The sequence below is a fragment of the Dromaius novaehollandiae genome, chromosome 1 (assembly GCF_036370855.1).
Source record: "Dromaius novaehollandiae isolate bDroNov1 chromosome 1, bDroNov1.hap1, whole genome shotgun sequence".
Lineage (NCBI taxonomy): Eukaryota > Metazoa > Chordata > Aves > Casuariiformes > Dromaiidae > Dromaius > Dromaius novaehollandiae.
The window spans coordinates 202,503,577-202,529,350 of record NC_088098.1 but is presented as its reverse complement, the minus strand read 5'-3'; the positions used below and the strand labels follow the sequence as shown (position 1 = coordinate 202,529,350).

At 38.7% G+C, this 25,774-nt stretch overlaps 1 protein-coding gene across 5 annotated transcripts in view; it reads left to right on the top strand.

Annotated features, from left to right (window-relative positions):
• The window catches only part of GRIA4 (glutamate ionotropic receptor AMPA type subunit 4), a 225,698-nt gene that overhangs the window by 65,932 nt on the left and 133,992 nt on the right, over positions 1-25,774 (top strand). For all 5 annotated transcript variants that reach the window (XM_064505079.1, XM_064505078.1, XM_064505080.1 and 2 more), the window contains exon 3: positions 5,956-6,195. In XM_064505079.1, the coding sequence (XP_064361149.1) occupies positions 5,956-6,195 (240 nt within the window). The remainder of the gene's footprint in view (positions 1-5,955; positions 6,196-25,774) is intronic.

Genomic DNA, 25,774 nt, shown 5'->3' with positions numbered 1-25,774 from the left:
CACTGTTGGGACTGTAAATTTGCTCTTCTTAGCTCTTGCAATGGTGAGCCTTTAACAGAGCAACTAGTCAGTCAGCACACTGTGTAACATTTTCAACCTTACTTTGTAACTCCCAAGCAGGACAGAATGCATAAAAACTAAAACTAACTACTGCTTATACAGGTCCCTCTCCAATCCCTCAGTGTCATGCACTGTGTCAGACACAGCTTTCTCCTCTAACTCATTTGCCACTAGCCCTCGTGTCTCGCATACTCCAGCAGCACAAGGCCCCAGCCTCGCTTTCCTGCCAGAAGCCCTCATGAGCAGCTGCTGGTCAGCAGATGGTTGTGCTCAGGTAGTTCATGCATTCTAAAAGGTAGGTTTATGGAGCAGAAGAGATGCTGCACTGTCCCGGAAAAAGTAGGATATACTGAGAGAGCCAGTACAGGAAAGAGCTTTGCAGGGGGTCACTCCCCACTGGCAGCCCTTCCCCATCACTGCATTACATAGGTCAAATACAAGAAAAACTTCTTGGTACGGGATGTGCTAAAGCTTTGTAATGTTCCTCAGCAAAGAAGAAATCTGACTCTTTTTCCAAGTCTGGCTCTTAAATGAGTATATTGAATTAAATCCTTCTTACTTTAGCACTAGAGACTGACAGGCCCAGCAACTTTATTCTTAGCTTATTCCTGTAAGGCACTTGGAACTCCAAAGCCATAGGAGAGAACAAAAAGGCAGCAAGGGAAGACGGTCCACATGTGGGGAAAGCTTCCTTAAGCAAACTGCTGTGAGCCTTGCAGTCTTGGTGCTTCTACCGGTTGTGACTTTATGGTAGGTTGCTGGGCCGTATATCTGTAACAGCCAGCTGTGCCAGAGCTTTGAGCCCTTTCAGACCTAGAAGTCTGAAACCTAGGGAAAAGCATTTTAAAGAGGGTCCAGTACTTGGTTCCAGAGCATATGTATTGTAAAACCCTGAGTCGTAAAGTCGTGGCTCTGAAGCAAGATCTGCCATGCTGCTTGGATGCTAAACCGTGGATCTTCCAGACTCCTACCAGTACCACATAGAGCTGGTGGAAACCTTGTGAGCATGCGTCTGCACGCTGCAAATCCCAGCTCCTCCCAGGCTGCTGAGCAAAACCAGTGCTGTTGGCAGATCTGCAGTGCTCTGCTTATCAGGCTTTGTTTCGTAAATAGATTGTTAGGGTAGTGCTTTGTTAAAAAAATGCATTTTATTTTGAAATTTAGCTCTTGAAGAAATTATAAAATGTTTGGGCCTGACCAAATAATGAAACAAGACCAATATAACGTAAATTTATGTGTGTGTGTGTATCTATGTCTATGCATTTGTACATGCAGCTTTCTCTTGAACTGTAACGCTTTCACTTGATCTCCTTTGTGTCATTTCTATGGTCACCGTTACAGATATATTTGGACTTTGACTTAACCTGTGCCTCTTCAGATGATTTAAAAGATTAACTTCTGGAAATCAGTGAATAATAGAAAATTGAGGGGGTTTGGTTTTTGCTTCTCAGGAGAAGATTTGCCTTTAAAGTATCGGACTTGCTTTTACAACAGTAACAGGATCTTTCACAGAGAAAGAAGACAGCATGTGGCTTGACTGCGTGTCTCAGTAAACCCTGCAGTGTATAGTTTTTGCAGTTTTGGCATTATGATTTCTTCATGTAACTGAAGGTCCCATGAGCACTCATTCTTTTAAAGTGATAGTACTATAACATAGTTCTGCTAGACTGCTAGAATAAACATATCTAATACATATTATAGTTAGTGCAATAACATTATTTTAGTTATGTAAGGTGCATTACAATATCTTCTCTACAGTCTGACCTCTACATTCAGCTTATCTTTGGGGAGACCAATGATATTGCAAAATTTGCAGGTGAAAATCATATGTGTAATACTAGAATTGAGTTGTCAACTATGAAGAGATGTCTGGTTTAAAGACAAACTCTTTTTCAATATATTTCAAAGTATATTCCTGAAAGTCTATTTATCACTGCTTTATAGGGAAAAAAATCTTGAACAAAATTATCTTGGAATGCTAATACGAGAAGATGTTGTACCAGGCATAATTTAGTCCATTTATAATAAGTAAAATGTGTTTAAAGAGAAGCAAGAGAAGTAGATAAAGAATTGAGAAGTCCAGGTAGTCATGTTTGCCTCAAGGCATTTTCTGAGAGCAGTAGTGAGTCAGAATGCAAATCCTCATGGCTTTGCTGATTTTTGTGGTGGCTGCTGATTACTGTAAAATTGATTCAGGAGCGTTGCAGCATCTCTGCATATGTTTAAGCCTAATCTCCATAGCGTCACTGGCATTTTTCCCCTCTGTGGGTATTGTACTGAGTAAGAAAAAATTTGAATAACCTTCGTCGTAGCATTTTTTCTTATCAAGGAGCAAAAAAGGACACTATTCAGTAACTTCCCAGTCTTGATGTCAAGTATGGCAGCATACGCTTTCTTGTATGGGTTTATTTCAGGGCTTTAATGATAGTCAGGCAATGTTTTATTGCATTTCGTTCTAGACTTGGAAAAGGGTTGTTTGTTTGCTTTGAAAAAGAAATGGATTATTCTTCTGTTATTCTTATTGAAAGGTATTTTAGGGTCTTACGGTGTTTTTTAATTAAATTTCTAGTTTGAATTTTTTCTTTCTTGTTTTCCTCCACCATCCCTAGAATGAATTTGAGCTTTAACTCCACGAAGTGGTGCATTTCACAGCTTGACATTGATTTCTTGAATTTTTTTACTTGTAGAACCCAACTATACAGACTGTGTGTTATGAAGAGTTCCCGTATGAAACTGATTGGAAAGCAGTCAGGCAAAGCAAAGCCTGACCAAGTGTTTTCTCTGAACACAAAAATACATTAATTAGCTACCACTTATGTGCACAAGGTGTGGATTCAGCTATTTCTGTTGGCAAAGTCAACTGCTCTGCACTTGACTATAGAGGAGGCCAGAAAATTTCCTCACATAAGGAGTTCTAAAACAGCAAGAAATCCCTGAGAAGGGGAAGTAACATGCAGGATGTGACTTCAGACCAAACTGGATGAGTAATTATACAAGAAAGATATAAGAAGCAAGTGTTTAAAAAAGCATTATCAGCAAGAAAGCTTATGTTGACGAGATCAGGAGGTATAGAGGACGTTTGCTGCAGAAATTAGAGACTAAGTGAGAGCTGCCAATGAAAACTGAGACTTCCAAAGAATATTAAAACAGCAGCAGAAGGTCATTTACATCTATAAATACAAAAAGAAGAATTGGAAAAAAATGAGGCTGTTATACAGTCATTATGGGATGGAACATAAGGAAAATCTTGTTACAGACTTAAAACTAACAGATACTTCACTTTGATTTTCACTCACAGAGGATGCTGACCTTAAAAGAAGCTATTGGGAGTAGGGAACTAACCTGTTTCTTCCATGATTCTTAGCAACTGCCTCATTAAAGGGCAGATGTAATAACAACTGCTTCTTGGTAGAGCTCCTAAATGAGCAGTGATACATTGATCTGTAAATAGGAAATATAATATCTACTTTAAAAGGGAGACATAGAATCTGGCAGCCATAGACCCTGTAACTTAACATCAATAGTCTGTAAAGTTACAGAACAAATTTTGAAAGAAAGATAACTTTAAAGTATGGAGATAGCCAGAAAATGGGATATAATGCAACAGGAAGTTACTAAGGTAAAAAGTACTGGACGAACCAATATTTTTCTATTACAAAGGGAATAACATAAAATAGTCATGCTCCTGCAAAAAAGCATTCTACGAAAATGGGGCAAACATGAGAATTGTCAGGTAGGCATGAAACTAAATAGAGGGAAGATGGCAACAAATACTGATGGAAGGAGATATATACCAAGCTAGAGAAACATAACTAATGGAGGAAGATACTGTCAGAGTACCCTGATGAAATTTTGCTGGTGAAGCAGCTATAGGTATGGTGAAGCAGCTATAGGTAATGTTATAAATTCAGAGCAGGCTAAGCATATAACTGTGCAAATAAATTATTTTGAGGAATATAATAATAGACATGACATAAAGGAAAACTTGTACATTGGTGACTAATAAAAATATTACACTATAAGCAGAAACTCATCATTTGGAAATAGTCAAGAAGGAAAAAAGAGCAGAATTTTGATCCCAAGATGATCGTCAATCATCATTTTGATGTAGATGCAGAAAAAAAGCAAATGTGATCTTAGGATATGTCAGCAGAAGTATTTTACAGTAGAGATGGGGAAGTAATGTGAAAGGCAGCAGAAAGCCTTCAACTGAAATTCTGAAAATTTGGCCATCTGTGTTCAAGAAGGATGAGATGAAAGTGAAATGAAAGTGCAGAGCAGCACTTTTTAGGATGGTTAGGGGAACGGAGAGCCAATCATTAGATGGGTCTGGCAGAGTGTGTTTTGTGTGGTCTAGCAAAACAAACTCTAAGAGGGGTTATTGAAGGGCAAGGAGGAAAGCTTTTTAAGCTTTTAAAGTATTTATATGTAAACCAACTGTGGTTACGGTGAGGTTGGGGGCTGTGAGCATGAGGCAGCACATAAAATCCCAGAGCATCTCTCCAGCCCTGTGTTGCAGTTCTGGCAGGTCCCAGTGCTTGCGTTTGAGTTGGACACAATGATAAATTGCCCAAATCTAACAAGAAAAATGCGCAATTTGTGTATCTTTTGCTCTTTGTACAGTAAGTGTAATAGGAAAGAATTAAAGTTGAATTAGTTTGAATAAGCATGTTTGCTATGTATGTGCAGTTTAAGACCATACCCAAGCCCTGCTGCTCTCACAGGGTGACTGTGACTTCCACTTTCTAGGGGAGAGGAGGCATAAAGAGACATAAAGTCTAGTTAAAACAGTATGAATTTGGTCTTCTCATTTTCAGTATGCATGCAGAGAACAGGAGAGGCTTAGGAAAAAACAATTAGTAGAAAATGGAGATGATAACCACCCAACTGACTGTTCTTTCTCCAGTTTCTGTGATACTGGGATAAGTAACACTGTTAATGATCACACAGGAGTTTCTAATAAGTTGTTTTGTACTTAGAACACAAAAGTGGGACATATTTCATTGTGCCCTTTCTGAGTTGTTAGAAAGGCAGTACTTTCTCAGGAAAATAGCTTCATGCCTGTTTTTATGTGCATGGATCAGTAAAGCCCTTTTCCAGTCTGCTAAAATCAATAAAAGTCTTTCTGTATGTCTTAAATGAGCCCAGGAGCAAATCAAAACTCAAAATATATATAGAGGTCATTTGTTTTCTGGTTTGGAGGTTGACATAGAGAAGAAATAAGAGATTTGGGGCAAGAGCCTGGTCACATTGGCTTACTACATTTCCCATCAGCTAGTCCCTTAAAGTCAAGGAGATTATTCGTGAAGTAAACTGTTATGCAGTATCTGTAGCAGAATCTTAGTGCTGCCCAAGGGCTGCGTGTGTAAAAGGGAATGAGGTTTCTAACTGTTACAATTCAAAATGTCCAAATTTTACTTGTCAGTTCAATGACATTTGTGAGAAAGACAAAAATTTATTTTTGAAATGTGGACACTTTTCTGTTTAGATTAACAAAAATGATCAATGCCTGATAATAGGCGTGGATACATAGATAATATGCAGAACCAGCAATGTGCAAAGAAAAAAAATTGAACAAATAATATTCATAATCATTAAAACAGCTTAGACTGACTTTTCACTGACATGCAAAAATACATCTTATATAGTTTATACTTTGTTTATCTTAGCATTAAAATATTTTAGATAATGTAATGTTCTATAAATAAGATCAAAAATGACAATATGTTATTTAGCTATTTATTTTTTGGTTCCAGAATGAAACACATGTGAAAACTGAATCACACAGGCAGAAATGGAAATCACCAGATTAACAGGGTTGAGGTGTGGAAATGCTTAAATATGTGTTTACAGATTTTGGTACTAGTTGAACTGTGTTTTTCTTTTTTCTTTCAGTTTGCTCCCAGTATTCTAGAGGAGTTTTTGCCATTTTTGGACTGTATGATAAGAGATCAGTACATACCTTGACCTCATTCTGCAGCGCCTTGCACATCTCCCTCATCACACCAAGTTTCCCCACAGAGGGTGAGAGTCAGTTCGTGCTGCAGCTGCGACCATCGCTGCGGGGAGCCCTCCTGAGCCTGCTGGATCACTACGAGTGGAACCGCTTTGTCTTCCTTTATGACACAGATCGAGGTGAGTTGCAACCCAGCTTTCCTGTCCTTTTAGTTCAATTGACTTCTGCTCAAACTGTGCATTTTTCTAAGGTATCGAGAGTTTGGGGAGTAACATTTTAGAAGGCCTTTGAGGTGAAATAGCTTCTACTGAGTAGCTCTGTGGCTGAAGGAAGAATTCTTTCGTCTGAAAATATCGGATATCGAATGAACGTATTATGTAATCGACCAGCCTACACCACGCTAGACTACTAAAACACTTTCATTAGTGTTAGTAGAAGAAAGACGCAGCTCAATAAACAGAATTTTAAACTTCTATTCAGTTTCTGTTCAGCTCACCTCATACCTGAGTTCAGTGACAGCAGCACAAAAGTAGAGAGGACTTTTCCACGGTTTCTGCTTGTGCGCTGGTATAAACTGAGCCGTGAGTGAGCCCCTTGGGGCTTCCCTGCTGTGGAAGGTCAAGGTGAAAACGGGTTCATTCAACACAATTTCAGTTCAACGACAGCAGCCAGGCTGCAGCAGAGAAGGGGAGGCAGCAGGGGCGATACCTGCTACCCAGGGGGATCCCCCGGGCAGCGCAGGAAGGGAGGTGGTGCGCAGCCTCCTCTGTCCTCTCCTTTGCCTTTCATCCAAAATTCTGCCACTGCAATGGACTACATTAAACACATTTATAAGTGTGTACATTTATAAAATATGTGTCGCCTTAGACAGAAGGTCACACCTTCCATGAGCACTCTCCATTCTCCCACCACATCACAGAGCATCTCGGAGCCTTTTAAGTGGTAGAAAAGCATGAGTATATCAGTGTGCGTCACCACTTACTGCTGGATGGAGAAGTAAGTTTTCAGTTTCTCTACCTTCTGCATTTATTCTGCTGGCAAAGCCCTTTGCTTTTGTTTATGGAAGAGGATTGGGCCAACATGGCTGAGCTTCTATGAAAGAGGCAAGATTGTTATTTTGATGGCTTGCTTGCGGGGGGAAACTGAGTGGCATAGCTGTAGTCAAATAATTATTTTACTACAGCTGTTTCAATATAGCTCCCTATGTGGACAGTCTATTCTGGAATTAAAGTGGCTTTATTCTGTATAATTACTCTTCACTAGAAAGGGGGAATTATGCTGACCTAAATAAACCTGTATAATTATTTGATTATGGCTATAGAAGTCAATTTTCTCATATATACAAGCCCTAATTTTAGTGAGTTTTGAGCTTGATTTACTGCCCAAACACCTGAATTTAAATTAGTATGAATAATGCCCCAAAATGAAAGGGATTGGAATTTTCCACAATTGTGTTCTTTTTTTTTTTTAAACAGACTGATTCTGGGAAGCATTTCTGAAAGCATATAGAAAGTATCAGATAACTGAAAAGAGAAACATTTATCAAATTAAATTGTATTGTTACTCAAGACATATTAATGGGGAAATAGAAAACAAACACACAATTACAGATGTGATCCTACAACTTCAAAAAATTGTCAAGAGAAAAAGTGCACAATGTGCTGTCAACTTTGAACTCTTCAGTGTGTCTTTGATAAAGCAGTGACATTTGCCTGCTGGATGCCGGGGGTGCTGCATTGGATAGTCTCTCAAAATCTGAAGACTAGATCTCATGGCTCAGTTTAATGCAGGAGAAAAATAAGGTTTGATGTATCTGTAAGTATTAAGATGACTGTAATTCACTGAATTGCATTGTTGAATAGTTTTCTCTACCATTCCACAACAGAAGTTTTGAATGATAGAGCTTTTGAGCTATGATAAAAATAGGTAAAGCTGAAGATGGAAGCAAATTCTCCTTTTACTTTCAGTGTTTTAATCTGAAAAAAAAAATTGTTGATGTTGAAAGAGTTATACAGTCTGTGTTGGTGAGACCAGAATTCAACCCTGTCCAGATTTTTGCCAAAAATTCTTCCTTTACATTCTTGACTTTTCCCTGTCTCTTGGAGCAGCTTCATGCAACTAAAGAGAAGGAAGTGGAATCCCCTTGGCCTTTTCATTTTGATACTGGGCTTGTGAGTTTATCTTTGCAGCTTAACCAGAATGCTATAATACACTCCTGGGAGAGAAGGTAGGCCATAAGCACAAATCCCAGCCAGACACAGTAGCACTTTGGAACGAAGGTGGCATTTGGTGGCTCTCAGTACCATAGAAGGCAGAAATCCTTGGCAGCAGTCAGTCTGACAGGCTAAACTTAGGCAAATCTTCAACAGCAGTGGAAACACGCTGTTGTGGACAAACTCCCTACCGTTGCCAGACCAGCTTCCCCAGCCTGTCCGTCCGGCTTGCTTCTTGCTTCTGGATCACGTGGCTCCGTTGCTGCTCGCTCTGAGGGGACAAACAATTTAATCCTGGTGGCTGAGGCTTCTGCTGCATTACTAAAGCAGGTTTCTCTGCTGTGTTGCTCACATCCCCGCTTACCACACTTAGGTGTACATCAGGGAGTAGTCTTGGCGCTCACAAACTCCAGTGAGATGGTGGTTTTGGCCATTATGTTAAATTTCTTCTGACATTTTGCCAAACTGGCAGTCTGGAAAATCACTGTGCTGTGACAGGACGCAGATACTAGGAAGAATGGCTAAGCTGCAAAATGAAACGTAACTAGCAGGGGACGTTATAGGAGTAGAGAACAGGTTTTGTGACGACCTTAGACCTAAGAAAAAAATGAAGGAAAATGCAGCTCATTACCTGACAGGGAGGGTGAATGACACAGAGGACACAGAAGAGAAGGCTAAAGTCTTCAAGGACCCTTTCTTTTAAATACATTCTCCTTTCTCCTACCCTCTTCCACAAATAAATGTTTTAATTGTGACCCACTGCTTAATACAAGTAATATTAACAACAAGGTGCCAGGAGAACAGACAGGACAGGGAAAAAGCAGACTGAAGAACATTCAGCTAAGTTACATATATGCAAAGTATAGCAGGGAAGGCCTAAGATGAAAGCCATGCCTCCTCGAGATATCCAGAGGAAAGGGAAGTCCTATAGAGGTGAAGTGCTCAGTGATATTTGATAGCACCTAGGGGAGATAAATGAAAGGGGCACATGGGCGGACCAGAACCACATTTATTTTATGTATGTTGTTTTGTTGCAGTGGAGATGCATTAAAAAAAAAAAAAAAAAAAAAAAGTAGAGCAAAGTTTGTAATTGTAATAGCATGTGAAACTGCTTTTTCGCTGTGTGCAAGTGCAAACCACCTGGTGCAAACCACCACAGGCACAGGTGGGCTTATGGTGTGGTTTCACTGGTTTGAGACAATAGTTTCTAACATTGGGAAGTGGAAGCTGGAGCCTAAAACTACAGGAAAAGGCTGGAGGAGTCTGCGTCCTGTGTGATGGGGAGAAGCTGTTTAAGAGCCTTCTGCATGCAAGAGGGCCGTGTGCGTTTTCAGTGCTACGTGCATTCCTGCCAAGGGCTGCAACAACAGGAGTTGCTAGTAGGGCTGCAGTGATTATCCAGAGCTGACAGAGCCGCCGCGGAGAGCAGTCGGAGGGGCCGAGGAGCAGCCAGGGAGACCGAGGCACGTGGCAGCCGGCAAGCTGGAATCCGCTTTCACAAAAGTTCAGCAGCTGTTTGAATCCGACCCTGCTACCCAGCAAGACTTGACAGTCCCTGACTGTGACTAAAGAGCTATAGCAGGAGGGGGAGAGCTACCAGCTGGCCTAGCAGTTGGCTCACCAGAGGCGAGGACTGTAAAATAGTTATAGTTCTACTCTAGAAATTAGGCATCGTGTGCTAGTCTGTTTATGTAACTTGCTGGTGCTTTCTTTTTTTTCTTTGCGCCTTTTAATTGCACACCGTTTGTTAAACCAACTCATTCATGGTTGCAGGTGAGGAAAATCAGCTCACTGAGCACAAGATAAATTTAATTTTCCTAGATTTCCAGAGAGTGTTTTTATAGCAACCCCTTTAAAACTGAACACATTTTATTTTATGCCAATCTAAACCTGACAGAAGAGTTACACACGTCCTGATGGCCTGTCTGCATTAATTCAACACTACTTAGAGGTAGCAAACTCCAAATTTTTATCTTTGAGGACTGTGGAGCATAGGTGAGGTCTCAGATATCTGGAGAAAGCAAAGAAAGAGATGGAAAATGTATAGCCTGACTTTATTTTGAGGGAGATTTTGGAATTGGTTTTTAATAATTAGCTTGTCAGGCTAAACTAATTTTCTCCTTTGACAGAGTAGTTGGTCCAGAAACAGTAGGAGTAGCAGTAGGTATGGTGTATCCACTCTTAGGAAGTCTTGTGGTATAACTTTATGCCTGGTATTCCCCCAGAAAAACTAGAAAATAAAGATGCAGCTATGGCATGGTGCCTGGAAAATTAGAAACCATAGCCCCCAAACTGGTATCCGTGACTCGTTTTAAAACTAAGGGAAGGTGTCGGGTGAGGTGCAAGAGATTTTTGCAAGAGTCTTTGCTCTGATCTAGTCAACTTCTAATATTAAGTCGGATGACGGAACAGAGAATGCCTTTTAGTAGGTGCCTAGTGTGGATGAGGTAACTAGAGTGATACAGGACAGGCTCACAGTTCAAAGTCATCTTGCTAAATAAATAGATCAAGAAGATGAAATGTGGTGAAGGTGGTGCAAAGTGTAGACTTAGGAAGGAAGAATGAAAGGTACAACACAAAGTGCAGCATAACCAGGTAGGCATTAGTGTCATGGGAACTGTTTCAGGAGTTGTAGTGAGACATAAAATTAATGCAAGTCAAGAATGCCATGCTGTTCCAAGAAAGTAAGTGTTATTTTGAGATTTAGGAAAAACAATGTTGCATGTGAGAAATGAAATCTGGATATTGCTTTCTACTAGCTGGCACTGGAGAGTTTCAGCTGGAGTGCTGTGTCGTATGTTGGGAATCAGATTTTAAGAGAAAAAATCAAAAATCTCTGCTGAAGAAGGCTAATGGAATCACATGTTTAAGGCATACAGAGGACATGAGGTTGGCAGCACTGTGTACCACCAATTTTTCCTTGTCATATGAAACCACTCGCGATCTGGCCATGCCAGACCTTTGGCATGAGTGTGCCACAGTCTGTCACTGGAGGACAGAATGGCACTGTGATCACTGACTACCACACACAGATATTACATATATAAATTTGAAGAGTCCAGAGGAGAGGAGCAATATGAAAATAAATAAATAAATAAATAAAAAGCCTAAAGAATTGAGGTTCTTCATTTCAATTCTAGGACAGAAGGTCTGCTGAGGAGCAAAGAAAAATTCTTCTTTGTACCCACTGAGACTAAGGCAAGAATTAGAATTATTTTTCAGGAAGGCATAATTAAGGTAGTTACTAGGAAAAATGTTTGCATAAGGTTAGATAAGCACCGGGATAAACTGTTGAGGAGATTGTGGGAATTCTTGCCACTGAGGGTTTTAAAGAAGGGGTTAGAAAATATCTGCAATGGTGAATGGCTTTGCTACATCCTGCCTCAGATGATCTTTTAGGATTTATATTTATGTAATTTTCGTGATTTCTGTAGGAAAATGGGAATGGCTTCTTCACAGTACTTGTGACACTGAAAAGACAGATTAGTTTGTTATTATGTAGCAACTTTCGGTAATATATCATTGCTATTCAATAATATATATATAGCCTTTGTGAAACATTTAGTATGTTCTATTATTCAAAAATCAGATCAAAAACATCCTAAGTGGCATAGTTAAAAACACTCTGAAATCAAACTGAAGAACTGTAGCTATAATATGGCATTCAAACAACAAGTGGAGTTATTGTTAGCTGGGCTTCAGGAACTGCAAGAGTTGGCCCTACGTCAGACTTTACTTGATATTTTTACTGCAATTCTGAACAAGTTTGTAGATATTGTAATAATGAAAATCAGAACTAATGGCACAGCAAACGGGAAAGTTTGTATCCAGTTGTTAGCTCCAGCCAAAGAGCTAGATATACTGACGTCAGTACCAATTTGGGAATACACCCTGCATATTTATCTGCATAAAAATACTGAAACAAAGCTCTTATTAATGAGATGGTTAAAAAGAGCAAGTGTTGCTAATAAGTAGCAAATTTAAGATGAACTTATAACATAGTACTTCCAAAAAAGATATTGCCACTAAGTGCTGTTTAATTACTAATTCTGTTCTGCATAACACTGTTATAACGCTCTTCCTCTCTTAGTCTTACACTGTTACCCTGTGACATCCTGGAAGTTTAAAATATTTCAGACAAGTCTGAGAAACAACAGTAATGTGCTTGTTCATGAGAAGGAGTAGATTAGGGGTCTGATATTTTGCCAGTGGTCCACTTAGTCTTGTGCCCTTTCTGTCAAAATTGTTTGACCTTTGGCAAAATCTCCAGGAACAAAGGAGAAACAGAAGTTCATGACTGTGTCCACTGTCCACTGCCTAAAAATAAAAGGTTACCTGCAATGCGCAAGTATCTACCACACTTTTGTGAACAAAAGATCAGAGCTGTCATGTTACAGAATATCAAAATGATGCATTCCAGAAAAAACACAGCACCCAATACCTGTCTGGCAGTGGTTGTTAGACTACCCAAACATCTGTTCTGCAGGTTTAAACTTGTCAGTATCATGTGCCTTTACAATTGCTGCGATCAAGATCATTAATGTTTTTAACACCTCCACTGTTACCTATTTCCAAGGAGTTCAACCAAATCATGTCCAATGGTCAGGCTGGTTTGGAGGTTTCAATAGCCCTAATTATATCCCAGTGATAAGAAAATATTTATGCTTCAGGTGATCAGAAAAAAATACTTACTAGATTTGATAAGAAAACGTTCTTCAGCAACTCTCTACAAGGCAATGGGTCATGTCATACATACTGAGATCCAAGTACCACTTGTGTTTGTTGCTTACTAAAGCCATGTTGTGATTTTGTGCAGGGCAGTCTGAATGGATACACAGAATGTAGAGAAAAGTGGTTTATCAAATATCAGTCAGTGTAACAATCTGCAATATGCTTGACAGCCCCCTTAATATGATCTACTGATAGCTGTGCTCAGCAAGAGTGAATTCCATATGTTTTTAATGGAATAGACCAATGTGCTTTATCCATTGCTAACTTTGCAGAGGTTTGCAGAGGTTTGCAGAGGATTTTGTTTTGCACCATGTTAGCTCATTCATAATTACACCAGCAACATGGCAGCTTGTCCTCATCTTCTCGGCAGCTGATTACAGCTTGAAAGTGTAGGTAGAAAACGTGCACTTGAAACTAAGATGCATCTGGAGCCTACTGTCAGCATCAGCAATGATATTGTGGCTTTCCATCTTGCATTTGTCTTGTCACTGAAGAGGAACAATAATGATAAAACAATATACCCATCTAGTAATGAGCTCAGAATCCACTACATATGAAAATCTTCCAAGGTCTTTCAAACTGCCTCATTAAATGAAAGGACTCTTCTTGTTGTTTATTAAAGCTCTTGAACATTAGGCAAATTGGAGATTAATGAAAAATATAGGTACAGAAATCAAGAGCTGATCATCATGAAGTGTACAGATGAGTCCCCTGGCTGTGCCGTTAATATAAGATGAGGATCAAACTAAGCTACATCAGAACTGCTTTGGGTGCTGTGATCATCTAGCTAAACACTCAGAACATGCAGTGCAGCCTAATATACAGATGTGATAGAAATATATCAATCAGGAAATGTTTAATAACATGTTACCCATTACATTCCTCATCTCAAGAGTTTGCTTTCCTTCTTTCTGGGTCAGTGGAACCCATGGAGAAGACAAGAGAGTCGTATGATAATTTTCAAGTTACCATACCAGTAAAGAAAGCAGTTTTGTCCTGCGTAATGATTTTTTGTGACATCGTTTCAGAAGCATTAGCCTATTTGCTAGATTCTGTTCTCAGTTGCATTCATTTCAGGTTTGCGCACACGTAACTGACGAGTATGGCTGTTGCTTCTACATGCTTTTATATTCCAACATCCTAATTTAAATAAATAACATTTCTACTTCCAATGACCAGCTCTAATAATTTGAGAGCAATTGCATTTATAGAGCAAGGCAAAAACAGTTAATTTGTTGTTACCTGCACATGTAACATATTCGATTAAATAGAAACATGATATTTTGCTGTTTGTCACACACAAATGCTATATTTACTTGAAAACAGAACAGTGTGCTCTATAATTTCGAGTAGCTGTTTCCATTTATTTCAGGGCTTTTCCCGCAAAGAACTTACACTGCAGTAGGATAGGAAGTGACTTTATGGTGCAGTAGTTGTTCTGAAATAACTCCTGTACTGAATTTTTTACTCTGGATTCTCAACACAAGAAAGTTAACTTCAGTTGCTCTTATGACTTAGGAGCAGCAATTCTGGGCACATTTCACTCTAGTAATTTTAATCAATTGTGCCATGTAGATCAGCCATAATCAAAACTCTGCATCCTGTATGTGTAGGGCTTGTATGCTATAAAAATGAACTTTGTGATTATTTGATCCCAAATAATTTATATTTATGTACAAATTTGACTTTATATACCAATATGACCTATACTCACCTTTTCAGTAGACTAAATAAATTCCTTCCAAAGAAGAAAGTTTTAAGCAGAAATTTGTGTTGTGGTTTACTGATTATTTAGCTTTCTTATTAATCTTTAGGATAGACTCTGCTCTTTGTTACATGGATGTATATCTGTAGTATCACCATTGACAAAAACTTCAAAAAAAATAGGAGTAAGAAAACTGCCTCCAGTGAAGGTACCATGGCAGACTTAGACCAGCATGACTAAGAGCATCTTTTCTAAGTATGAACCTATCTTATGTTATCACTAAGCATTGGTCAGTAATAAAACTACAGACAAGTTGATAGATACAACACCCAGCAGTGCAGACCTCCAAACACGGCCTTGAAAAGAGTCAAACAAGGAAGCCAGCCACACATCCAAATGCTTATGCTTTAGAAATTTATTTCAGTGTGGACATCTGAGTCCTGCAGCTGCTGTACATAGCCTTTTATATGGCCACAGGTGTTGGCTTCAGTACTGCAGCGGAGAGTGGCAGCAAACAAAGGGGAGTATAGTAGATGCTGCCAGAGCAGACATAGTGCCAGTTTAATACTGAATGTAAAACAAATACTTGTGCCAATTTGTTTCTAAATGCATTTTTAGTCAGAAAAAATTAGCTTGTCTTTTGAGAGCATTATCCGTGTGTGGATGAATGTTCCAAGTTGTAACACAGTATAAAGCAGGCTTTTTAAAAAATCAACAGAAGTAAACAAAACGTATAAGACTTACAGATATCAAAACCTACTATTCTATTGTTTATGCTCTTATTGCTTAAAAAAATTTCAAAATGTATGAGACTAATTTAGTTCTTCATGGTCTCACCTTGACATATTTTGTGAGACAAATTTATCCTGGCATAGTAACAATAGCTTCTATTGAGCTGCAGCAGGAACTGAAGTTAATTCATTTTTTACAGAATATAGTGAAGTAATTCTGAGTGTTTATATCAAAGAGGGTTTCTAAAGTTAGAGATTTTTAATTCAACTGACCGAAGTGTCATGTATCATCTATTCAATAATCTATAATTGTAAGACATAACATTTCCTGCTTTTATCAAGAATATGTATCGCAGTGTTTTCAGTTTTTTTTAGTTTTAAGATGAAAACATTTCACCTGTAAATAGAAGTGTATTTTAGGCATTTCACTAATTAGAGTTGAATCCTATTTACATGTATATTTATACAAATAATTTGTCTTTGGCCTGTTCCAAAAGGAGATGTTGAAGTGTAGAGATCCTTTTAAAATGATTGACTACCTATCACCACATTACAGATGCTATTTCTGCTTCTGTACAGGGAATTTCCTGCACTAATATTTACAGATAATAGTATTAACAACTCCTTCTGCTACTGAAATTGCAGGGAATGTTTGAGGTGTTTAGCATTTTGCAATTGAAAAGAGAGTTACCAAAGGGTCCTTCAGTTGTAATGACTCAAAATCCCTCTTTTGTACCACTGCCTTGGTGGGTTTTAATATTAATGCACACCTGAACACTGCAGGAAGATTTCCTGTGGGCAAATGACATACATTTTCTTCCAGTTTGACTTGGACTGTGAATGGCAAGCAGAGCATTTACTGCAGTTTTGAAGATCTGGGCATAATAAATGACTAAAGTGTCACCAAAGAGAAAAGTTGTGAATGCGAAAAGGAGGTTCCTAATCTAGATTCCTGGAACATTTTATGTTGTGCATTTTATGTTATGCATTTATATTAACCCATCACTGGGTGAAAAGGAGGAGACTGTTGTGGGAGTAAGGACTTGTATCCTAGATCTTCCCTCTCCTAACAGAGATCCCTAATCAGCACGGGGAAATTGTTACTCTGGAATGGCCCCATGTCAATATTCTTATTTCACAAAAGATAAATCAGAGCTAATTTTCCTCCTTAGAGAGTTCAGAGGAAGAAAACTAAATAAAAATTAGTCAGCAAAAAAATACACATTACAGAAACTGGACAGTAATAAATAAGGCTTGAATGTGTGAAGATCAGCATTTTTAAGTGAGCTTGTTCAAAGGAATTCTTCATAACAGAGAAATATATTTGTAGATTCTTGTTATGAAATAGTTTGATTCATGCTAATGAAATCAAGTGGAAAAGGAGCAGTTTACTTGGTAAAAAAGTAGTCTTAAGAAAGTCTTAAAAAGAGAGCATTAGGATATCTGTGTACTCAGTTATACTTCCCGTTAAAAACAAAGTACTGCCTTTTATTTAATGGGATAAGGGCAGTTTCATAGTCAAATTCATAGCACAAATTAGTTTAATTTGTGCCTTCAGTAGACAGATGCATTTGATAAATCAGGTTATTGAAAGATTATTATATGGCTAAAGCTGGGTGAGATAAATCACTGCTTTAATGGATGGGTGTCACACAAAAGGGTATTCTCACTTTCCTTTTAAATGTCTGTGTACTAATTCTGCAGCTTGTGCCCACATATAAGGGACAGATTTCTGCACTTCAATTGCTCACATATTTTTTGGCTAACGTTTTTAGGTGTTGCTGTTGTTGGAAATGCCCGTTTGTCAAAACTCAGATGTTTTCTGGGATGTGTGAATTTAGACAAAATTTTCTAATAAAAAGAGAGAGTTTGTAATCTAAAAGAAAGAGAAAGAAGCACCTAAACAACTGCAAAATAGCCCTACTTCACTGAACTTACATTGTAAACAGAGTTTACACCTTGTTCTGTGAAGGAGGTCATGAACCTGATCTTCACACAAAAGTAGCTATCCTAACCACAGACCTATCAGTTATTCCTGGGTGGGGTCCTTTTGTGTGTTCCTGGTATGATTGCTTTTTATAGATGTTTGTACATGAATATGCATAAACATGTAGGTATGTATGTATATGTGTAATAAAAGTTATATCTCTTGGCTTTATCTGGATACAAAACAGTTAAAATCAGTTAAATTTCAAAAATCTTCATGTCTTAGAAGTTCAGACCATATGGCTGAAAATTCTTCCAGCAGTAATTTCAGAAGATTTTCTTTTCTTTCGTCTCTTTAATTTGTATTTCTGCTCTCATTAAACATTACTTAAAAACCAAACCTCTTTTACAGCATTTGAAGCGCATGTCTCAATATCTTCAACATTTTATTTCAAAACTTACTCAAAACAGGAAATTCATCTAAACCATCAGAATTCCATCAATTCATCTTTCCCATCAAAAGGATTTTGATGTTTATTTTTCAAAGAAATAAAGTTTTGAGAAAGAATTCCCAGCTAACAGTTGTTTTCCTGAAAAGAGAATATCTTTCCTCTGAAGTCCTTTGTTAAAAAATGCTTTTAAACCACGTTTTTGAAACATGTGTGTACTTGTATACATCTTTTAAGCTACGCCTTTCACTAGATTGATTTCATATCAAATTTCTGCTGTGCCTCAAAACAAGCATGCTGACAGGCATTTCCTAATTCAGCTACATTCTGTTGGTCTTGAAGCAGAATGAAAATCCATGGCCGGGGTTCTGCAGAGGGTCAGGGATGATGTTCAAAGTGTTCCTTTGGGATGACCTTCAAAGTGTTCCTTTCTGCACAGGGCTTTTGTTGGTCTATGAAATATCCCCAGAACACTTCCTCTTGATACACCCTTCTTTGTCTAAAACTGGTATTTTCCGCTCGTGAGAAGACAAACTTCCTTGCTCCTCTGTATCATGATGTCCTGTTACGGTTTCCTAATCCCATGTAGGCATCATAGGTTATGTTTACAACTGCACCAACTTCATCTTTTATAACTTCATAAACTCTGTTTGCTAGGGCTTCCCAAAACTCTGGTTATCTATTTTGTTGCTCATGTTTTCACTGCTGCAGGAAGGCTTAATTACCTTCAACTGTGTTGTCTCATGAATCACCACTTCTACATTGGTCTCCATATTTTAACCAGTTTTCACATATTTGTCCAGATTTACTCATCTGATTCTGAATTTTTTTCATCACTTACCATTTATTTTCTTTTCTACAGCTTATTCTACTCCTTGTCCCACATTATCCTCTTCTTCCAGCATGTTCTAGTAAGGCTGATTCATTTTCAGCCCTCACACACTACTTGAGAACCCCAGAGCATCCTATTTGCTTTTGTTTTTATTTTTAATCTTTACGGTTATGTCAGATTAAGATTTTTAGCTTGAAATAATTTTCAAAACCATACAATGTGAGTCTTAAAGTTATTCTAAGTCTGTGGCTTCCATGGAGGAAAACTGCAGATTTGTTTCCAGAGTGAACAAGTAATCATCAGCATATTTTAATGTATTAGCATTCCAGTTTGAATGAAATGAAAGACATGAAAAAGAAAACAAAACAGATATTGATTTCTTGTTATTCTTAATCAGTTTAGAAAAAGATAGAATTGGGGTTTTGATTTGCTTCTTTTATTGCCAGTAAAAATATCTATGTTCTCGGTGTGTATGTATCACCAAATAGCCAAATAAAGACGTTTGTCAAGTGCATCATCTTCTGTCCTCAAATGCACTTCCAGGCTACCAGACGAGAGTAATAATAGGAAATACATAGAGGTGCAGTATTTAGTCTGCACTAAGAGCTGAATTCACAAGTAGTCTCAATACCAAATTACATAATTTCTCCTCTCGCAAGCCAGGCCCATTCAGGATGACCAGCACACAGCTGCTAAACTGGGCGTTATCCAATCAGACACAGTCAGAATTGTCCCTTTTCATTTGGGCAATTCTGAATTCCTTTAACAGGAAATGGAACACAAGCAGAAAAGTTTTAAAAACATCCCAGACATGAATCAACAAAAACCCTGAACATCTGCTCATCAAAGAACATCAGAAAACAGTGTATTTTATTTACACTACACTTCTTGATGTACTCAGAATGCCTAATAAGATTAGAGATCACTGGAAAATATTGCTGGTATAATGTGGCCGTTTGACTTTCTGGATTACTGGTGCAATCTGACTAAAATATCTGAAATACAATGAATCAAATCACAGCTTCTGCAATTTTATTAACTTAAGTGTTTTGGTATAAAATAGTGCAATTTTATAAAATCCAAAAGAACAGTTCCAGTCCACACCAAATCCAGGCTGGCCAAAAAAGGTACAATATTTCAATCAATATTTTAATTTCTTTGAAGATAAAATATTCCTAGCAAATGTAAAAACCAGGATAGTAGAAACTGTGGTTAATATAAGTGAATTCAGCAGAAAGAGCAGGAAACACTTTCAGTTATAAAGAAATGCGAGGTCGAATCCTAAGTTAGAGCAGATCAGCACAACCTGTTCACCAGGTTCTTTACTGGGTGGGAATTAGGCCACTGCTTTTAAAAATCTGATCTTGTGTAGTTTTTCTGATCCACAGGACAGATGCCACAGTCCGTCCTCATGTAAGATTTAGGCATCCACATATCCTTGTGAGAAGTGTTATTACCAAGGCAGGTCTAATTTCAGCTATTGGCTTACTTGCTTGTCTAGAAAAAGAGCTCACATAATTACCCTTCTTGACAGCATCTGAAGTTTTTTAGTGCTATGTTCAGGCTATCACACAGGCAAGTGTTTAGGCCAAAAATGGATATGGAGGTATCTCAGGTGTTTCTGGGAGAAGTTGACCACCATTCCTGTTGGCTTACAAATACTGTCCGCAGTACTTCGTGACCTTGTCCTCGCAGGCTTGCTAGCCCTTCTTTCTGCATATTAGAAAGGAAACAAAAGCTTCTTCTGTAGTGGTGAAATTTGTTGTGAAGGTTGGGAAGTTTTTTAAATTTACTTTCCCACTGAGTCTTGTCATTTTTAGGCTTTGTGAACTGTGCCTATCACCTTAGCATCAAAACACTGCATAGTGTTTCCTCTGAGGCTTTTTAATTTATGATCATAGGAAAGCATCTTCCTCAACAATCAATGCTTTTAAAGGAAGCCGATGTAGCACCCTGGTCACTCTTTAAAAGTCAGCTTGAAGATTGTGCAATTTTCTCAGTAAATTCCAGAAGAAGTAACACTGTCATAGTGTTGGTTCGGAGGAAGAGGACAACAGCATTGATGAATGACTAGAGCAGCTGTAAGTCACATAAGGGGTAATTATTTTTTGCAAGTGAGGAAAGGAATTTTATTCTGCATGTTTGCTGTGTAGACACAAAATATTGCTGGCAATGCCAAAAAGGATAAACACCTGCTAAAAGAACTGTGGAGAGGATTATCTCCCTTTCTTACGCATGCACTTATGAAATACGTACTACATGCTGGACCATTTCCAGTTTTTTCCTCTTTCTCTCAGCATATTTCTAGCCATTGAATCAATTGTTCATCCTCTGTGCCTGACCTGTAAAAAAGACATCTGCTATAGAGAGAGGCCAAATATCAACATATGACATGCTTCAGTTACCCTATGCCAACCTGCTAGGACAGAACATGTGGGGGTTTTTTAACCAATTTGTGTTTTAGTAGTGTTGTGTGGTTTTTGTCGTTCAGCTAGGAGACCCGTACTCTTGCCTGCCCCTTATCCCCACTCGCCAGGCTGGAGAGAGCTACTTGCTCATTCCTCTCCACCTGTGCAGCTGTAAGGACGCTCTGCCAGCAATGCTCCCTTGCCAGTTTTTAAGCATTCTGCCAAGTAGAGAGAATTAATAGCAAGATCTGAATCATTTCTGAAGTAAATGAACCCTAATGCCCCTATGTCCTATTCCCTCAGTATTGTGTCATTTTTTTCTGCTCCTGTCCAGGATAATAAAAAGGATCTCTTACACACCCACAACTGAGAAGTGTATCAGGGCAGACTGCACCATTTATTCAGCCTACCCTTTTGCTTTTGTGGCTCTAAACATTTAAAAACCTTTAGGCCAGATTTTCCAATCCATATCATGCTGCTGAGCTGGTGCAAAGAGGATGGAGTCCAGCCAAAGTTGGCGAGTGGCCACAAAATTCCCATCCTGCCGGCGCAGGCAGTCGGGAAGGGCTGGCATGGCTCTGGACCTCGCTGTCTCCGCGCCATGTCGCATGCAGGGCAGGCCAACCCCGGCCTCGAGGCACCGGCCACCGCGTGAGGTGAGTCTGAGCTGGCAGGGAGCCACCTCGGTGTCTGTGTGCACCAGGCGGCATGTGGGGAGGTAGCTGCCATTGCTTCCTCTGAAGACATCTGCATTTAGAGCAGAGATCTGATTTTTAAACTGGAAAACAGAAAAGTTAAAACAATTGGTTTGAGGACAGGTTAAACCTGCAGGGAGAAACTGCTAAAACTGAATCATATCTGATAATGTTTGAAGTATATCTGAGAACTGTAACTTCAGCACCAGCTTCCCAATATAGTGTGGGTTTACTTATTTGATGTTCTTTTTTCATTTTGTTTCATATCTTTCTGCTCCATTTCTAAGTAGAATCAAGGCCTGAAAGCGTCAGAGTGAACCGTCAGAAGTAAACAGTGGAAGATGCTTTGCGATGGCCATGCTCAGTTAGCACCATATCCCCAAGAAGCACTGCCAAGCATTCCTTTTAGGTTTGCAAGACTGTTTCAATGAGAAGATGGGGCTCTTAGTCTCCACAATGCTATGCAGAGAAAGGGCAAATGAGAGCATCCTGCTCCAGTTACCTGTAGGTCTTGTTTCGGCTTCTAGCACCTTTCATTTCTATTCCTGCTACTCCTAACTTTCTTGGGCTTGGGTGTCATGATTTCCTCCCCCAGGGCTGTGGGAAATGTCTAGACAGCCTCAAGCATAACCTTGAGCTTCTCTCCTCCTTTCCCTCTCCCTTTCTTCTCCGCCATACCTATCCATCATAGCTTACACTTCGTATTCAGATGGTATCCTTGCTTATCTCCAGCTGTACCGCTCTCTGCGGGTTTGGGATTCACATGGGCATGAAGGCTTCAGAGCAACAGTTCAGCATTTCCCTGTCTCTGATTCTGCAGCCACATCCTCTGTCTACCATTGGGAAAGAAAGACAGCAAACCTGTTTATAGAAATGTAAATGTGCTGTGACATATCTACCTCTCGGTGGTCACACATTGACCTTGTCCTGCCCTGTGGATGTATATATATATCAGATCGCATGGGGGGGGGGGTATGTGTATATATATATATATACACACATATACATATATACACATATACATATATATATATCACATTACATTGCCTTTGCACACAGGTATATCCACTACTTTTATTAATAAGGGTCCACAGCAGTCCAGAGTGATGATATCAGACTGGTCTGTGGTAGTGAACAGATGTCAGTGGTGCTTAAAGCACTGGTGGGAAACAGTGTGAGAGAAGGAAGACAGGTTTCAGGTGGAGTAATGCATGCCTTCTTTGTTCCCGCTAAAAAGGGTTGCTCAGCTTGATGCACCAGCCTGAAGAATTTTCCGATCTTTTTCAAGGCCATCTTCCATGTGCTCCACTGTATGTGTTCACACATTAAAAGGTGTTAATACCTCAATATGACAAATTAGCACGTATCAGAAAGTTACCTGGTACTAGTCCCTAGATTCCTTTTGGTTCTCTACTCGTTTTGTAGTGAAGATGCAGTCTGTGAAGGCCTGAAAGTGACCTGACTTTTAAAGAAAAATCCAACCCCTGGCAAAGATTGAAAATATAAAATATGGCCTACTTAGAAAAGAATCCTGTTAGATGGATTTACCCATGGCTCCCTGAGATCAAACTGTCCAATACGAAGAATAGGACCTGAAGCCTTTTGCTGTTTAATGCTGTCAGCTATGTTTTTCAGGTTACTTTTCCTTTCTCCCTTCAGATTTTGGTGTGCTATAAAAAATGCAAAATGCAGTCTGATCCATATAGAACTTATAGTTTTATATAGAACTTATAGTTTTAAATATCATTGTTCCCGACCACTAAATTTGCTACATTACAATTTGATAAACAGTACTGCTGTAAACAAGAAAAAAAGCCTTAAATCTTGATTTGCCAAAACTAGTTATATGACATGGCACAACAGGCCGCCTCAGAGGCTGTTCTGAGGTCTGAAACAGTCAGTTCTCATATGCAGCACAAAACATTCTATTTTCCTGCAGTCAAAACCATTTTTTCCTGGCTTCAGACTGCTGCATCTCACCCCATGGTGCAAAACCATGTGACTTTATTGCAAGGCTAACAGTATTGAGCATTTTTGTCTTAAGCCTCTTGCTTCAAGAATCAGGTGTTTTTGTGAAGTTCTCAGCACTTCTTTCTGTCTGAAAAGAAAAGACATAAAAGGAAATTTCTGTGCCGCTTGGGTGCGGAGAAGAGTTTGTGACAGCAGGACATTTAAGTGGCTCAGAAATGAAGGGATAAACCAAAACAAACACAAGCATGTGTGTATATATATATATATATTTCTTTAAACCTGTTTTCCATATTAGTCTTGTGATTATTTTTTTTTTAACTTTGAGCAATGATTTGGAAACTTGAAGTTTGACCAACCAAATAGTAGAACCAAATGAAACACAGAGGGAGAGAGAGAGACATTGCTTTGTGAAGCTGCTTTTGATCTTGAGATACATGTTTGGAAATATTCCTCTGTTACAAGCATTGCAAAAGTTTTATGAACTCGTCTTTTTTCATTGTTTGTTTCAAAGCAAAATGTTTATCAAGGTCTTATAAAAAATCCTGCAAAAGATGCTGTGAAATCCAGGATTGCTTATGGCTTGGTTTGTCAGGACCATTCCCTGTTCCCTTGTCCTCTTCTGCTTCATTTCCCCTTGTAACACAATAGTGTTCCTCTAAATGGGAAATGTATTTGCCAGAATCCTGTTACCTTATTTAGATAGCCGTCACAATTCTCATAGTCTGGGCAGAAGAAAACACAAGAAGGAAACACCCTTGTTAACCATGTAATTTGCTTGCTACACTCACAGCAAGAAATACTTAAAGGGTTGCCCTCTGGCAAAACTTGGCAAGATATTTTCTACATAAAGCGCCAGTGGCAGTACTTCTGAGCACTGAGCAAGCACCATTCTCTCCAGCATCCCACACTCGACTCGTAAGGAGAGGACATTACTGTCTTGGGCAGACTGAGTTTTTACTGGTTATGAGCAATATTGGTACAATATCACAAAGTAGAAGAGCTTATGTAATAAACTAGGTAATAAACTAAGGATTTCAATTCAGCATTGTCATCTCCTTTGTTCTTTAGATGAAAGGTTATGGGGAGTCTTTGACAAAGAAAAAGATATATGTATTTTTTAAATTTGTAATAATAAACATGTACTGGCCATAGCAATAAAATTACCCCATGCTTTAGCTTTGAAAGAATGGTTGTGAATAACTGTGTAAGTGGGCTAGATTCCCAGCTGTCATCAAAAGCAACAAAAGAGTCATTTATGTATTTATCCTCTCAAGGCCAGTTCCCAAGGCTCCCTTCTGACATGACTATTGTGCCAGGAGCTTGCAGCTTTTGCTAACCTCAAGCTAGGGAATCCCCATCAAGGGATGTCTGGTTTCAAGGAGCTAGAATACAGCCCAGGGATTTTTTCACTTACAGTTAATAAAAAGTGTGTGTGCGCATGCGTGAGCATGTGTTTTGGACTTGACTTTGCCCTGTATTTGCAAATGGAAATACTTTGTAGAATTTCACCTCCGTTTAGGTAGTTTGACTTGGCTAACTGGAGTTCAGAACATCTCTCTTTTCCTCAGGCTTCCTGTATGTTTTAGTCTCCACAGACTGAAACAGTCATTATGTCTTTTAAAATGAGTGCAAAGGGAAGGTAAAATACTATTGGTCTGGATTAAAATGTTTACACCAGTTTTGCATTCAGTTGTCATAACTGTTCATGAAAAGACAAGGCCTTATAATTCCTCATCCTTCAACCCATCAAGATTTACAGTACAACTGAGTAATTGACCTTGATGTTTTGTTGTCTGATATTACCTCTTCAAATGATAAAATCTTAGTATCATCTGAACAGAAGTGACTCTCTTCTTTCTACCTCTCCTCTTTCTGCATGGATTATTTTATTATACATGACCATATATTAATTTAGTTTCACCTTACTTTGAATCTTACATACATTTGAATTTTCAAATAGCATATCTGAAATGAAAATAATGTATTAAAGATCTCTAGTGGGACCTAATGGATTTATAAAAATAGAAGACTTCAAGCACTAACACATAAATATTTATGGTGAATTTTCCTACCCCTCTTTATATTTTATGTAGCATA